The 15253-nt window shown below is 54.3% G+C and overlaps 1 protein-coding gene and 6 non-coding genes across 14 annotated transcripts in view; 4 read left to right on the top strand and 3 right to left on the bottom strand.

The window, feature by feature from the left end:
* Window positions 1-8466: 8466 nt before the first annotated feature.
* On the bottom strand, window positions 8467-8539 carry TRNAV-CAC (transfer RNA valine (anticodon CAC)). The gene has a single exon. It is a non-coding gene; the product is annotated as a tRNA-Val (tRNA).
* The window catches only part of LOC112297214 (low affinity immunoglobulin gamma Fc region receptor III), a 31933-nt gene continuing 25214 nt past the window's right edge, over window positions 8535-15253 (top strand). For 2 of the 8 annotated variants that reach the window (XM_053915490.2, XM_053915489.2), the window contains exon 1: window positions 8535-8784. Coding sequence is in view for 3 of the 8 variants with exons in the window: in XM_053915488.2 (XP_053771463.1) it covers window positions 9164-9431; window positions 11071-11274 (472 nt within the window). In the remaining 5 variants the exon portion in view is untranslated. Of the gene's footprint in view, window positions 8785-8832; window positions 9432-11070; window positions 11275-12438; window positions 12641-15253 lie in introns of those variants that run through there. The other 6 variants (XM_053915488.2, XM_053915487.2, XM_071219726.1 and 3 more) reach the window with 6 other exon arrangements.
* TRNAL-CAG (transfer RNA leucine (anticodon CAG)) lies at window positions 10436-10518 on the bottom strand. Its single transcript has one exon. It is a non-coding gene; the product is annotated as a tRNA-Leu (tRNA).
* Window positions 10959-11030, top strand: TRNAD-GUC (transfer RNA aspartic acid (anticodon GUC)). Its single transcript has one exon. It is a non-coding gene; the product is annotated as a tRNA-Asp (tRNA).
* On the top strand, window positions 11635-11706 carry TRNAE-CUC (transfer RNA glutamic acid (anticodon CUC)). The gene has a single exon. It is a non-coding gene; the product is annotated as a tRNA-Glu (tRNA).
* On the bottom strand, window positions 13920-14002 carry TRNAL-CAG (transfer RNA leucine (anticodon CAG)). Its single transcript has one exon. It is a non-coding gene; the product is annotated as a tRNA-Leu (tRNA).
* TRNAD-GUC (transfer RNA aspartic acid (anticodon GUC)) lies at window positions 14474-14545 on the top strand. Its single transcript has one exon. It is a non-coding gene; the product is annotated as a tRNA-Asp (tRNA).

Raw genomic sequence — 15253 nt, 5'->3', positions numbered from 1 at the left:
CAGCTGTCACCTGTGGTTCCCGTGACCCCCTCCTCAGGGCCAATTGATTTGCTAGGGCAGCTCACAAAACTCAGGGAGACACCTAACTTACTGTTTGCAGAAGAACTTACTGATACAGGTGTATGTCCAGGTGGGAGAGACGCTGAGGGCGGGGATTGTGGGGAGGGGCCGGGGTCTCCACTGTCCCCCACCTGCACGGTCCACCCACCCAGAAGCTCTCAGAACCCTGCGTGCTCAGCTTCATCACACAGACATATAGTTATTAACTCCATTTCCAGCTTATCTCTCCCCTCTGGAGAATGGGGCAGGGGGGTTGGGACTGAAAAATTCCACGTTTCTTAACATGGCCTGGCCTTGCAGGTGACCAGCCCCCATTCGGGAGCCACCCAGAGTCACCTCATTAGAACAAAAACAGTTTATCCCTAGGAAATTGCAATAGTTTCAGGAACCCTCTGCCAAAAAGGTGGAGGGTGGGCAGAGACCAGTATGCGTGTACACATTTATTCTGTCACCATACATGCTCAGGTAGACAATCGCCCAAAAGAGGCGTGTACACCACGTGAAAGCACCAGCACTAGGTGACCATTAGAATGAAGCGCAAACTCGCCCTAAATCCAGAAGGTGTGTGTGAAGGGGGAGGGGGAGAGGAGAAATTTAACAACATGGGTTTTACTCCTGGGTCAGAGGGAGAATTCAAATAGAATTTTTTAAAAATAGTAATGAAAAAAAGAATATGGGAAATAGCTTGAATGGCTATTATAGGAGGATTTATAATATTAAATACCTATATGAAAGTTAGAAGGTAAAATAAGTGAATGAACATACTAAAAAAACTAGGGGCAAAAAGGTAAACCCAATGACAGCAGAAGAAAGAAAGAAAGTGATAGAGATTAGTGGGGTTTGAAAACAACAAAAATAGCATGAATAAACTTTCCTTGAAAAAGTAAAATTGATAGGTAAACTACTCAAGAAAAAGGGAGGCAGCACAATACATGAAATTAGAAATAGACACAAGAGTTAATAGTAAAAGTATTCCATGTAGATATACTTGAAAATCTACATTAAATGGATAATTTTGGAGAAAAACAATTTAACAAAGAGGACCCCTAGGGCCAAGGAAAGTCATTTAACATGAAAGAACTGGAATACTCCACAAAACAGGCCCAGATAGTTACACTGGAGGATTCTATCAAACTTTGCAAAAGGAAATTTTAACATCAAATTATTCCAGAGCAGGCAAAGGAAAGAAGATTCCCAAGTTCATGTTGTGAAAGAGGTGTGATACTGAGTCCAAACTCTGCCTTTCGGAACCATGGCAGGAACGGAAGCAGAATCCAACAGCATGTAAAAAAAAATTAAGGGAACGCCCTTCTAGTTGCTCAGTGGTATGCTGCCCAGTTTGTGAATTGCTTAATAGAGGCAATTCGATCTTCGAGTTAAAAAAAGTTTTCATAACCAAGTGGTGAATGCAAGGACAGATAGTCACATTAGGAAGTCCATTAATTTATTAATTGATCCAAGGTGAATGTATGATTATATCCACAGATGCAGATTAATGCATTTTAATTCAACAACAAAAAGCAAAAAGGCAACTGAGAAAAATAAGTTAAAATTCTATTACAAAGTGTTGGTATCTGATTTTTCAACAGCTTCTAAAAATACAGAAGAAAAAGACTAATAACCTTACAGAAAACTGGGCTTGATATATAGTCAGACATACCACAGAGAAAGAAAGAAAAATTGCTGTTGACCTTATGAAAAGATGTTCAACATTGCTCATAATTTCTCTGACCAATGCAAAGTAAAACCCATGAGATTGGCTCGCTTGCCAGGCTTTGAGGAAACAGGCAGCCTAACAGGCTGCATGTGGAGATGAAAAATGGTAGGAACTCCACGATGGGGAACTTGGCGGTCTCTAGCTGGCACCATTAGCAGTGACGCAGTCCCACGTGCAGAAATCTGTCCCAAAGATACTCTGGCAAAACTGTGAAGTGAGGTGGACACTACTAAAGGTGGCATTGCTTGTAACAGCTACAGACTGGAGACAGCCCACGTGTCAGTGAGAGGCCAGAGCCTCCTTGCACACTACGGAGTACTAGGCAACTTTCCGATTCAGTGAGGGAGACGCTGCTGTGGAGTCATCCTCAAGACATGCTTTTAAGTGAACAAAGCCAGGTGTAGGGCGTGTGAATAGTGTGCTATTGTTTGTCCAAAAAAGGAGGTGCAAATAGATCTATTTCTAATGGAAAAGTGATGGAAAAGTAAATGGTATAATTAAACCTATTACCTTCAGGGAGAGAGAAGGTGGGAGGGGGGTTGAAAATAAACTTTGAATGTACCTCGTTTTGCAGAGTTGATTTTGGAACCACGTAAATATTTACACAATTACAAAATAAAAGCAATTCCTAAAATTAAAAAAATGAATAAACTCATTCATTATTTTCACAATTTTTTAAAAAGAGATAGTTGGCTACAATACAAAGGCTATATAAACAAGTTAACGGCACACATTTCCTATCGTTTTCTTTCTTGAGACTCAGTCTCCCTCTAGCGGAGGGTGGTTTCAGAACTAGCTCCCCACATGCTGCCCCACACAGGAAGAAAAATCTTTTGCCCAGTGTCTGCTGCAGCCACACCGTTCAGTTACTCAGGTGCTAGAGTCACCGGGAGGATGTGGGGGAAGATAGTGAGCAATGGAACAGCAAAGAGTCAGCGACCGTCAAGCTTTAGAAGGAAGCTGGGGAAGAGAGACATGAGAAGCCCTAAGAGCCAGGAAGGTCTGGATTGCTCAGCTCAGCATCAGGAAGAAACTTCAGCTTCCTCTTAGTGGAGGGTTCCCACGACCTCTGGCCAGCAAGAAGTCATAAACATGCCACATCCCTGTGTGCCCAGGGAATAGCTCCCCACAAGGCGTTGGCTTAGGGAGAAACCCTGGTGAGAATGGTGCCGGGTAGGGAGGAAGTCTGACTCTCCTGAGCCAGACCCGGCTGAAGGGGACGAGTCCAGGCCTCCCTCCCAGCAAACGGGACTCTCTCTGTCTCACTGACCACTGATGTCAGATAGGGAAGGTGCTGGTAGGGGCAGCCAGAGACTAGCCTATGTCCAAAGTGGCCTCTAGGGAGGATGAGGAGAGAGACCTTGTGTCCTGGGCCTCATCTGGCCTCCGCAGTAGAGGACACCCTCTATGGGGAAGCCTTTAGGGTGGACCATGGAGGGATGCCACCTCAGCATGCATCTCTGACCTTCTTTACAGTTTTCAGTAAGAATACAAAAAGCAATGATCACTAAAAACAGCCTAGTTTCCTAAGTTCATTTTCTGATCCTATGAACGCTAACTTCTTACACAGTGAGATCGAATGGTATTTGTCTTCAACTTTTTTTCACTTGGCATAATGCCCTCCAGTTCCATCCGTGCTGTCAGAAATGGCAAGATTTTATTCTTTTTAGTGTGCCACATCCATTTTATCCACTCATCAGTCAATAGATGCTTAGGTTGTTTGTAGGTCTGGCTATTGTAAATAATGCTTCAACGAACATGGGGTGCATGTATCTTTTTGAATTAGTGCTTTTCTTTGGATAAATACCCAAAAGTGGGATTTGCTGGATGAAAGTGGGTAGTTCTATTTTTAATGTTTTGAGGAGCCTTCACACTGTTTTCAGTAGAGGCTGCCCCAGTTCAGTCCCACAAACAGCACACTAGGGTTCCTCTTTCTCCACATTCTCCCTGATACTTATTATTTCTTGCCTTTTTGACAATAGCCACTCTAACAAATGTGAGATGGTATCTCACTGTGGTTTTGATTCGCATTCCTCTGCTGAGTAATGATGTTGAGTGTTTTTTCATGTTGGCCATCTACAGATGTCTTCTTTGGAAAAATGTCTGCTCAGATCCCTGGTTCACGTTTTAATTGGCTTTTTTTTTTGCTATTGAGTTGTATGAGCTCTTTATATATGAGTACTTTGGGTATTAACCGTTTATCAGATATATGATTTGCAAACATTTTCTCCCATTCAGTGGGTTGCCTTTTCATTTTGTTGGTTTGCTGTGCACAGAGCTTTTTAGGCTGATGTGGTCCCACTTGTTTAGTTTTGCTCTTGTCTGTCTTCCCTTGGAAGGAGATGGGAGTTAAACCTATTCAGGACCCATCTTCTCTCCATCCCCCCACCAGGCTGCAGTAGACAGATGACTGCTCACCTCCTAGATGATTCCTCATTGTGCATCTTTTATCCATTCGGGAGTGGGAGGCTCAGCTCCCTTCCCGCACAGGCCCCTTTCAGGGCTTCATTGCGATATTTGGGAGCTTCCGGCCAGGGGTGTTGGGAAGAGCAGCTGTGTTTGCCAAAGGGCGCCCCCCCCCCCACTTCCTGCCCCTCCGCCTCGGGAGGCGGCGCTCTCGCCCCCTTGTTGGACTTGCCCCTAGCAGCTGCCCCTCCCAGGACTCCCAGGCCAAGTGCGTTCTTTGTGGGGCTGGGGCTGGTCTCGCGTGACGCTCTCTTGAAAAGGGGCTTGTGGATAGTCAAACCTTCCCGGGTGGGGGGTGCAGCTGCACTCCTGCCCCGGAGCCTCCGTAACGTTAGCGTCGTGATCACGGCTTGAGGCTGTTACCACCGAGACCGCGCGTCGTAACTCAGTCCCGGGCAGAGTGACGAGCCACAAGCGCCGGGAAGCGTGCGTTAGCGCGGCAGAGACCCCAAGAGCACCGCTGGCCTCCGCGGACCAGAACGGTCCCGGGCGGCTCGTCCACCCGAGCCTTTCAAAGAACAGGTCGGAACGAGGGGAGCGGGCTTGGAGCAGCAGTGGCGCGGAGTCAGGCCGCGGACAGCGGCAGGCGCGGGCCCCCCAGCGCCCCTGCTCCGCCCCCCGCCACGCCCCGCGCTCTGCCCCGCTTCCATCCCTCCGGCGCCTGGACCGACCGCGTCCTCGTGCCCTTCAGTGTCCAGAACCGAGACCAGCCCTACCCCGCTTCCTGTCCTGGCACGCCCGACTTACTGGAAGGCCCAGGACAGCGTGAGCAGGGCCGGGGCGGGGGCGGGGCCGTGGGCGGGCCCCAAGTATCTGTGGGCGGGGCCCCGAGTGTCAGTGGGCGGGGCTGGATGTGGCCTGGGCGGAGTCCGCGGGCGGGGTGGGGCGGTGGTTACGGTTTAGGCGAAACGGCTGTACCCCCAACGCCCCAGGGAATATGAAAGGAATCCACATGACGAATGATTTTGGGGAAATGCGCATTACCGTGTCCATATTTTGTCTTTGTAATAAAAATTTACTCGAATTTACGTAACCAGACTGCTCTTTTCTCGTGGAGCCTGGTGTTTTTTACCGGGCTTGAAGTTTGTGTTGCACTGAGTCAGGTCACGAATATTTACTTTTCTATTTACTCTTCGTAGTTTCTTTTTAATTTTAAAAGCTTTTGATATTTTTTTTGAAAGGTACTATCGGGACGTAATAAAAATACACTCAAATGTTAAGAAAGGACGTGCATGGAAACGTTAAGTCTTTCCAGCTCACTCCAGCAATTTCCACTCCCTTTGCCCGAAGCAGCCGCGTTACCAGTTTCTTGGATGTCTCATCCATTCTCTGTTCCGCTTCGGCATCTCTGTTCTTCACTGCAGGAAAATGCATTTCTCGGGCTCCCATCCCATGCACAGTGAAAGCCAAATTCCTGACCACGCCCTACAAGGTACCTTACCTTCCCCAGCTCATTCTTATCCAGCCACCCGGCTCTTTTGCCATTTCTGGAACACAACAGCTCACCCCTGCCACCAGCCTGGGCACTTGCTGCCCCTCAGCCTGGAAGCCTATCCCCCAGATAGCTAGCTACATGGCTACTTCTCTCCTCCCTTTCAGGTTTTAACTCAAAAGTAAGCTCAGGGGCTTCACTTTCCCTTCCTTGGCCACATTAACTAAAATGTAATCATCCGCTCCCCCAGACGTTTTCTATCCTGCTGCCTTCTTTATTTCTCCTTAGTACTTAACATCCTTGAACACAGTGCAGTATGTATTTTGTCGTGTTATTCTCTGCTTCAGCCACTAGAATGTAAAGTCCAGCCAGGGATTTGTTTTGGTCTGTCTTTAGCTACAGAATCCCCAGAGGTTAGAACAGTACCTGGCACACAGTCAGCACTCTGTAAATATTTGTTTAATAAGGAGTAGAGGGTGGCATTATTTCTCATAGAAGGGAGTGGGTGACAACCTGGTGTCCATCTCGGGGTAAAGACAAGAATGGGTGGATGCACACTATGAAATTATTCACAGCAGTTAGAAATCAAGGTCTAACACGCACACAGCAATATGGGTAGACCATGAAGTCCCAGTGCTGTGTGAAAAAGGGATAGGCAAAATTAAGAAACAATTACACACAAAATAACTGCACATTTTACAAAGATACAAACAAGATACATATCAAACACACTGGAGAGGGGATGGGAGTAGAAGATAGGGATAAAGTAAAATAATAAATTAAGACAAAAATAAAGCGAGAAGAGTCTCGTATCCTCCATGCGTAGAGGGCAGTGAATTCAGATTAACACTGTACCTGAGGTTCACCCCCAAATTATTTAATACTGTGAGTATCTATTTTTGTTGTAATATAAACAAACATCTTAATAAGAAACTTAAAAATATGTATGTGGCCCAGGCTGATGTGTCTCAGTGGATTCAGAGCTGGACCGCGATCCAAAGGCTCGCTGGTTCAATTCCCAGTCAGGGCACACGCCTGGGTTGCAGACCAGGTCCCAAGTTGGGGGCACACAAGAGGCAACCACACACTGATGTTTCTCTCCCTCTCTTTCTCCTTCCCTTCCTCTCTCTCTGAAAATTAATAAATAAAATATTTTTTAAAATTAAAAAATATGTATATGTATGAGTATAAAGAACAGGCTTCAAATGTCTTTTTCTGAGAAATACTAAAACAGATTTAAAAGCTATAATAAAGCATAATTGATATATGATATTTTGGACATATTTCAAATACAGAGGCACTGGCCCGGTAGCTCAATTGGTCAGAGCACCATCCCAGTACAGCCAGGCTATGGGTTCCATCTGGTCAGGCCACGTGTAAGAATCAACTAGTGAGTGCATAAGTAAGTGGAACAACAACTGAGGCCTCTCCCTCTCTAAAATCAAATAAAAAATTAAAAAAATAAAATGTACAAGTGGTTAAGTTTTGACACATGGAGAGACCTGTGAAGCCATCCTCACAATTGAGGACTGTCAGTTAACACCTGTGAAAATGTTTTAGTTTGTTTTAAATTCAAAATGCTTTATTTTTTAAAAAAGTCTTTTAAATTCAAAGAAAATAATAAAATTTTATATCAAAGAAGAAATTTTATATATTAACATTTATACCAATGCAGTTGTAAAATATTTTATATTCGTATATTTAAAATACCTTTAATATTTAAAAAGCTTTTATGACAGGAGGGGCCCATGAAGGTCAAAGCGCCTAGGGGCCAGTGGAAGTGTATTGCAGCCCTACGATAATGAACAAATGCATCACCTCCCCCCCGATTTGGGGGGGCCCTTTCTAATCCAACCTGCCATTCTCTTCCCCGGTACCAAGCAGCCTCTGATTTGTTTTCTGTCATAGTTTTCATTTTCTATAAATTTATATAAATGGAGTCATATAGCACTCTCTTTCGGTTGGGCTTCTTTCGGCATAACTATTTTGAGATTCATTTGCATCAATAGTTTGTTTCTCTCTCTTTTTTTTTCTTTTTCTGTGTGTTGTTCCACCGTATGGATACACCACATTTATCTTCACCTGTTGGTTGATACTTGGGTTGTTTCCAGTTTGGGGCTATTGCGAATGAAGCCGCCACGCACCCTGGTGCACAGGCTGTTGCTAGTCAGTGCTTTGCTTTCTCTCGGTAAGTGCCTAGGAGGAGTCGTTTGGCGGAGCTGTTTCCACAGTGGCTGTGCCGTTTTCCATTCCCACCAGCAGTGTGTGTCCCGAGCCACCTTCCGTGGCTGGCTCGCGGGTGGCGATGGATGTCTCCGTTTCCTTAGGACTCCTGATGACCAACATCTTTTCGTGGGATCATTTGCGGTCCCTCTGTCTTCTTTACTGAGGTGTGTGTTCAGGGTTTGCCCACCGTTTTGCGGGGAGGGGTTGGGTTGTGAGAATAATTTTTTAATGGAAAGAAAGTATCCGTTGCTTCCACCTGGCTGAGGACCGGAGGCTTCAGGACTCCGGGTGGGACGGACGGCGAGGACGCAGGGAGCAGTGAGCGGGTGGTGGCAGCTTGGGCGACGGCAGGAGGCAGAGCCGGAGGGCGTGGCGGCGGCGACCGCGCGGCGGGGCTGGGCCCCAGAACCACCCGCCTTCCGGGATGCGGCCCGGAAGCAGACCTGGGTCCTCAGGGTCCCAGCGGCACCGCTGACTGTCCATCCAGCGGCCCAGCGCGCGTTCCCTTCCCGGGGGCGGAAAAAACGACTATAGCCTCAGGTGCCGGCAAAAGGTACGCCATCGCTGTTTCCGCCCGGTTTCGAACCGGGGACCTTTCGCGTGTGAGGCGAACGTGATAACCACTACACTACGGAAACTGCCGGCAGCGAGCTCTGCGAAGAGCGCTCTTGACACACGCACCGGCGCCTCCCCGCGGCCCCGCGGTGCAGAGCAGCCGCCAGGCCCCGCCCACCGGGCCCGGGCCCCTGGAAGCTCGCCTGTGGCGCCCTGGGAGCGGCGGGGCTGGGACCCTGGCGGGCAAGCGGCACCGTAGAAGCGACGCCAGGCGGCAGGAGACAGGGCGGCCTGGCCCCCATGGGAGCGCCTGCTCGGGTCTGAGACGGTAACAACACACCGCACGTCGGCCAGCACTTACTGCAGGGGACGCGTGTCCGGGGAAACCTCACTTTTCTCCCTCCTGTGCCTTTCTTTTCGGGGAGTCTCCGTCACTGATCATGCCCCCCCTCACCCCGCGCCTTTAGCCGTGGGACCCCGGCGCCGCCACAGGGCGTTGCTGGGTGTGGGGAAGGCGCCCCGCGCTCGGCGACCGGGGAAGAGCCGGGTTTTCCGTGCGCGCGCAGACGGAGGAGACCGAGGTCTCCCTCTCCCGCACTTTTTCTGACGCTACAATGACGGGAGCGCTAGAGGTGGTTTAAAGTTGTAAAGACAAAAACAAAAATCGTGTAAAGACGAAGAGACGGAGCGGAGTGAATTTGGCTTGAATGCGACGGCCAGCTCACGGCAGGTTACACCGGGTCCCAGGGGCACTGGCCTCACCATCCGAGGACGCAGGAGCGGGGGACGCTACGGGCTGCGGCGGCCCGAGCTGGGGCAGGCCCGGGGCGGGGCGTGCGAGACCTCGTGGGCGGTGCTTAGGCCCCGGACACCCAGTGAGCAGGGACCGCGGAGGTCCTGACCGCCTTTCCTCTGTGGTGTGGCGGGAAATCGTGTGCGGAGGCAGTTTGAGGAGACAGTTGGAGGGCGGAACAGGTGAGAAGGCCATTAGGACATGCAGAAGAGAGGATGAGGGAATCACTGAAACCAGTTGTTGGGTGAGGCCAGTGCCTAGGGGACTGGAATGGCGCCGCGCTGGCTGCCCCAGGCGCTGCGACCTGGCAGCAGCCCAGCGGAGACGGTGGGCGTCCGGTGAATAAGCCCAGGAGAGGGCCTGGGGACCACAGGAGAGAGCTCCAGGGCCGAGATGACATGGGCTGGGCCCGTGCAGAACTCGAGGGACATCAGAAATGCCAGTGGACTGGGCTCTTGGCGAGTAGTACAGAGTCTACCAGGTGGAGCCGCGTTGACGGAAAATCCGTAAAGTGGCCTAAATAATTAGGGGAAACGTGACCTCACATTCCTCGGTAAATCTGGGCTTCAGGCAGGTCTTGATCCAGGCCCCGTAAATTATCTTCTTTCTCTGGTCCTTCTTCCCTCAATGTGGACTCCATTTCTGGGCAGGCTGTCCACTCGTGTTTTCAGCGAGTTGGACTGCAAGCTCCCTGCTTCATCTCCTGCAGGAGAAGCTGTTTCTTCCTCCCAGAGCTCGTTGCTGAACAGGTAAAGGAGGCAGGACGTGCTGCTTAGTTTACCGCTTCAGGTTTACTCGGGTGGGATGCATCCCGCTCAAAACCTATGGCTGACAGACTCGGGGTATCTCTCTCCAAGAAGAAAGAGGAGGTGGAAATGCCGAGTGGGTGCCCCCAAACGCGCTGTATAGAAGGGAAGAGCCACAATATGACAGAATAGGGAGAAACGGTCGCTCCCGCTCCCGCGCGTGGGTTGCGAGGCAAGAGGGCAGTGTTGGCTCAGAGGCCCTCTGGAGGAAGGGCTGGAGCCCGCCGCGGGGCTCTGCCTGGCTGCAAGGAGGCAGGCTGGAGTTCGCAGGGGCTCAAAGGGGGACAGGCAGACACCACCCGTAAGGTGGGAAAACGCTGCGATGGACGTGGGTGGGCCTGGACACGTGGTTTGGTTTGTGGAGTAAAAGGTGAGGCTACTGTCAGGAGTGGGATTCGAACCCACGCCTCCAGGGGAGACTGCGACCTGAACGCAGCGCCTTAGACCGCTCGGCCATCCTGACGTAGGAAGCAGGCGCATTTCTACCCGCCTGGGTCTCACCCGACCTCGCTCGGGTTGGACGGCTGCCCCCGGGCCGGACCTGTGCGGGCCGACGGGAGTAAAAACGGCCGACTGGACGGGCTCCGCCGCCCACGGCCTCTCTTCCACCCTGGGCCGCGGCACGACGCGCGCCCACCTGCTCCTCCTGGAGGCCTCACTTGCCCTGTCGGGCCTCTTGGTCTTGGCGCGGCGCCCGCGTTGAAGGCACTGGGGTCTTCAGCGCCACCCCTGTCAGGGTCAGTCTCGGGCTCCCGCTCGCCCGCTGCCTGGTTGGAGGACGCGGTCGGTTCGACGTCAGGTCGGGCGCGAGCCGGACACCGGACTTACACAGGATATCCAGAACGCGTGCAGGCGTCGGCAGGCGGCCACAGGTGCGTCGAAGGCCAGCGCTGGCTAGGGCCGTCCTCGTTAGTATAGTGGTGAGTATCCCCGCCTGTCACGCGGGAGACCGGGGTTCGATTCCCCGACGGGGAGGTGACGTAACTTTTTGGTCGTTGTCTCCCTCTCTGTCCAGCAGCTTCACCAGATGGGTTTTTATTCCTGTCGCGCATCCTGAGTCGGTTGCGGCGTGGAGCCAAGGGGCCCGTACCAGCCGGGCAGCCAGAGCACCCCCGAGAGGGGGTCGGGCCGGCGGAGGAAGGCAGCGGCGCAGGGCTCCGGGAGCGGCGGGTGTGGCAGCACAGAGCGGCGGGGCGAGCGAGGCGCCGGGGACGGCGTGGTAACAGGGGTTGGATTCCCGGCCGCCGCAAAGGGCTGTTCTTTTGCAGGGATCCAGAGGACCCTCGTGTCCCGTGCGCGTGCGGGTGCTGGTGGATCCTGGGACCTGCGACCTGGGTCCTGAGCACCCTGGGAGTCCCGAGCCCCAGACGCCAGGCGCGCGGCGGCGTGCGAGTGTGGGACGGGCAGGCGCTCAGTGTTCTGAGGGCATCGCAGGCAGGAAGAGGCCAGGGCGCGTGGGGGGACAGGCGCTACCGGGCTGGACTTGGCAGGCAGGGAGCTGCCCCCGAGGAGCGCCGCGTCCGTGACCTGGAGGCTCCGCGTGCACGAGGAGCGATGGCCTAGCCGTGTCGCCTACAGCTCCCTGGTGGTCTAGTGGTTAGGATTCGGCGCTCTCACCGCCGCGGCCCGGGTTCGATTCCCGGTCAGGGAAGTCCGCCTTTTGGTGTTTTTGCTTTGTTTTCTCTCCGCCTCCTGAGCTCCTCAGCGTGTACGCACCTAGATTTTAACCTGCGCTCGGTGCTCCTCATCGCGGCCCCGGCCCCTCGGAGTTCCCCCGGCTCCCTTCACGTCCGGGAACAATCCTACCAAGCAACCGCCTCCCGTCCAAACCTTTAGCTTCGCTCGCGCAAGAGAAGCCTCCGGCGTTACCCCTCCCCTGTCTCCGGAGCTCGTTTGGCTCCCACCTTCCGCATGTGCACACACGAGGCCCCAGGCGGCTTGTCTCCCGCCTAGGCCACCGCACTTGCTCGGACCTTCCAGCAGCACCAGGACAGGCCACCCCTTCCGCAGGGAGTCCCGGGAAGGGGCGTGGCGGCGGTGTTGGATAGGACACCTACACCTGCAAGTTCGGCCGCCTGCCTGAGCTCGCGGCGCCTCACCTAGAGGTTTACGCCTGCCGCCGCTGCGGTGGCTTTGCTGCCAGGTGCCGGGTCTGGTCCGGACGGCTGCGTCCCCGGTGGGCTGGTGATGGGGGACCCCAAGTGACGGGTGCTCTCTGGTGGGGACGGGCGTGGGGGCCGGGACCACGGCGCCCCTCAGGCAGAGATGTGGGGTGTAATCTGGACACCGCGTCGGGGGAGCTGGAATCCCGGACAGCAGCGATGTCAGAGAGCAGATAGATTAGAGGGGCGGATCCGGAACACCCAGCAGCCAAGCGGGTGGGAGGAGTTGGAGGCAGATGAGTGACCCGTGGACTTCTGGCCAGAGTTGCACCCTCAACGCTGTCCGTTCTGCCCCAAAGTCTTATGAGAGCACCTCCCTTGTCCACGGCCGTGTCCACGGTGCCAGGGAGCTCTGTGGTAGGCACAGAAGCTCCAGTCCGTCACCGCACGCAGTTCCCTCTCGGCCTTGCCGACGTGTTGGGGGTGAGAATGTGATTGGCTGAGGCTGAGAGATGAGGGCACGGGGCCAAATGACATCATACACAGGGGTCGGCTGAGGGCTGCGGGTGCAGGGAGGTGCGAGAAGGAGGGCAGGGTGTCCCCGTGGAACTTGGTTTGGGGCAAAGGAGAGGGAGCAGCTGGTGATGCTGCAGGTGGTGTTGAGTGGGGAGGCTGGGCCTGCTGGGGTTGGTGGCAGAGGGACTGGGGGTGGTCCTGGCAGACTCGGGGCTGCTGCTGGTGCTGGTCGCCCCGGGTTCGCGGGTGGAGGTTTTAATGGTGGAGCAGTGGCCAGGGTTGGAAAAGTGTTGCTGCTGAGTGGGATGAAGGGCACGTGGGATGTGTGTTGAGGAGACCGTGGCATTATTTTGCACCCACTCGTGCGCCGTGTTGACCTTGTGACCCCCCAGGCGGATGCGATGTCTGCACCTGCTATGAGTGCCTACATTACAGGTCGTGACTGCGGCAACACGGTGCCGTTTGGGGAGTGTGGGTTTGTACGGAGCCAGGAAGCTAGGAGAGGGGTAAAAGGTGGAGTGTCAGTCTGTTATGCAAGGTGGTGTTTACTCCCTGTAGTGAAATTAGTTACCCAAGAGGTATCAGGGTGATTGATGGCCTGGCTGTTTGGGCCTGGAGGCTTGGCTTTTGAATCCGGTGTGTAGCGGCAGGACCAAAACGGCGGGTTAGATTGCATGGGCCGGGAATCGAGCCCGGAGCCCCGAGCCCTGGCCTCCCGTGTAGCAGGCAAGAATTCTACCACTGAACTACCCATGCAGCAGCCGTGACAGCTTCTCGGTTCGCTCCACTAGTTGTTTTCCTCCGCGAGCACCTCTTCCATTTGTGCGGGAGGTGTAGACGAGATATGAAACAGGCTCCCGGCACGTCAAAGGTTCTAGGGCCGGCCCAAGGAGTAGGAAGGGAGAGGAAGACCGAGGAGGACCTACCCTTTCTCGGCCGGCCAGGGCCGCCTTGAATCTGGCAGTGTCGCCAGAGAAGGCGAGAAGCTGGACTAAGACTGGCCCGCACCCAGATCCCAAGCAGGTCAGGCCTTATGTGGAGGAAGCTGCTGAGCGTCCAAATTCCCTTCAACGACCCCAAGGTGAGACCCAAAGTCCCTTGGATGCCTGGCAGAGAACCGAGGGTGGAAGGTGGAGGCGGGAGGTTGTAGAGAACCCAATGGTGCCAGCCAGCAATGGACGGGGAGGCCAGAAATGGCTGCAACAAATGGAGTGATGAGTCGGGAACGAGCAAAAGATTAAACGGTTGTCAGAAGTGGGATTCGAACCCACGCCTCCAGGGGAGACTGCGACCTGAACGCAGCGCCTTAGACCGCTCGGCCATTCTGACCCGACATCAGAGAAACCCCCGATCAACTATCTGGGACCGGATGTGAGCACCCGCGCTATCGACTCCCGTTGCTCTGGTCAGGCGGCTGTCCCAGTGCCCTAAGGATCGGAGGCGCGCGGGCCGACGGGGAGCGAGGACACCCGACTCACCTGGCTCTGCTGCCCACGGCCTCTCTTCCATCCTGCGCCGCGGTACGACGCGCGCCCACCTGCGACTCCTGGCGGCCCCTCTTGCTCTCTCGGGCCTCTTTGTCCTGGCGCGGCCCGCGCGTTGGAGGCCAGAGGCTGCGCGCACTCGGAGTTTTCAGCGCCACCTTTGCCGGGGTGGGAGCAGGGACAGGCTCGGGGTCGGTCTAGGGCTCGCTCTCCCGGGCAGCTTTGTCGGAGGACGTGATCGGTTCCCTATTGGGTCGTGCACGTGCTAGGCGACTTCAATGCACAGGGCAGTGAGGTGCCAAGGCCTGAGTGGTAGTCCTCGTTAGTATAGTGGTGAGTATCCCCGCCTGTCACGCGGGAGACCGGGGTTCGATTCCCCGACGGGGAGGCCACGGGACCTTTTGGTCGTAAGCTCCGCCCTCTGTCTAGCACAGTGCCCGCATGGGCCCCTCTTTTCGACCTTCTGCCCTACATCGAGACCCAGGGACCGATTCTTGCCAGATGTCCCCCAACAGACCCTTCCCCTACTCTTCATCCTTCAGGACGCTATACCGCCACCGCCCAGCGAAGTCCTACCCATCCACCGTAGCGCCGGTTGCCAGGCCCGCCCGAAGTGACTGGCGGAACGGGCTCCCAACGACCCGACGCACCGCAGCCTCCCGGCAGCCGGAGGCGGATGAGCGCTCTGTCGCCGAGTGGAGGAAGCCTGTGGCAACCCCGCGGAAGGGGGACTGGAGACCTGCGACCCAGGGGCAGCCCCAGCGTGGAGCTGAGGGACCGGTGGCAGCGGAACAGCGAGAGCGCCCCAGAGAGTCGGTCGGGTCGGCGGAGGAGGCCACCTGCGTGGGCCCGGCGCGGTGGGGCGCCGGGACGTTCGTCCATAACGCCCAGGGCAGCACGCGGCTGCAGGCGAGCGAAAGAAACCTGAGAGGGGATTCGGGCGGGTGGCGGGGACAGAGGAAGTACAGAGCAGCGTCAACCAAGATGCGGCTGTGTGGCGTTGGTGGTATAGTGGTGAGCATAGCTGTCTTCCAAGCAGTTGACCCGCGTTCGATTCCCGACCAACGCAAGAGGCCTGTCTTTTTACGAGCTCCAG

The sequence above is a fragment of the Desmodus rotundus genome, chromosome 12 (assembly GCF_022682495.2).
Source record: "Desmodus rotundus isolate HL8 chromosome 12, HLdesRot8A.1, whole genome shotgun sequence".
In the NCBI taxonomy this organism is placed as follows: Eukaryota; Metazoa; Chordata; class Mammalia; order Chiroptera; family Phyllostomidae; genus Desmodus; species Desmodus rotundus.
Note: the sequence above shows the minus strand (reverse complement) of the source record. Positions and strands in the feature narration are given on the sequence as shown.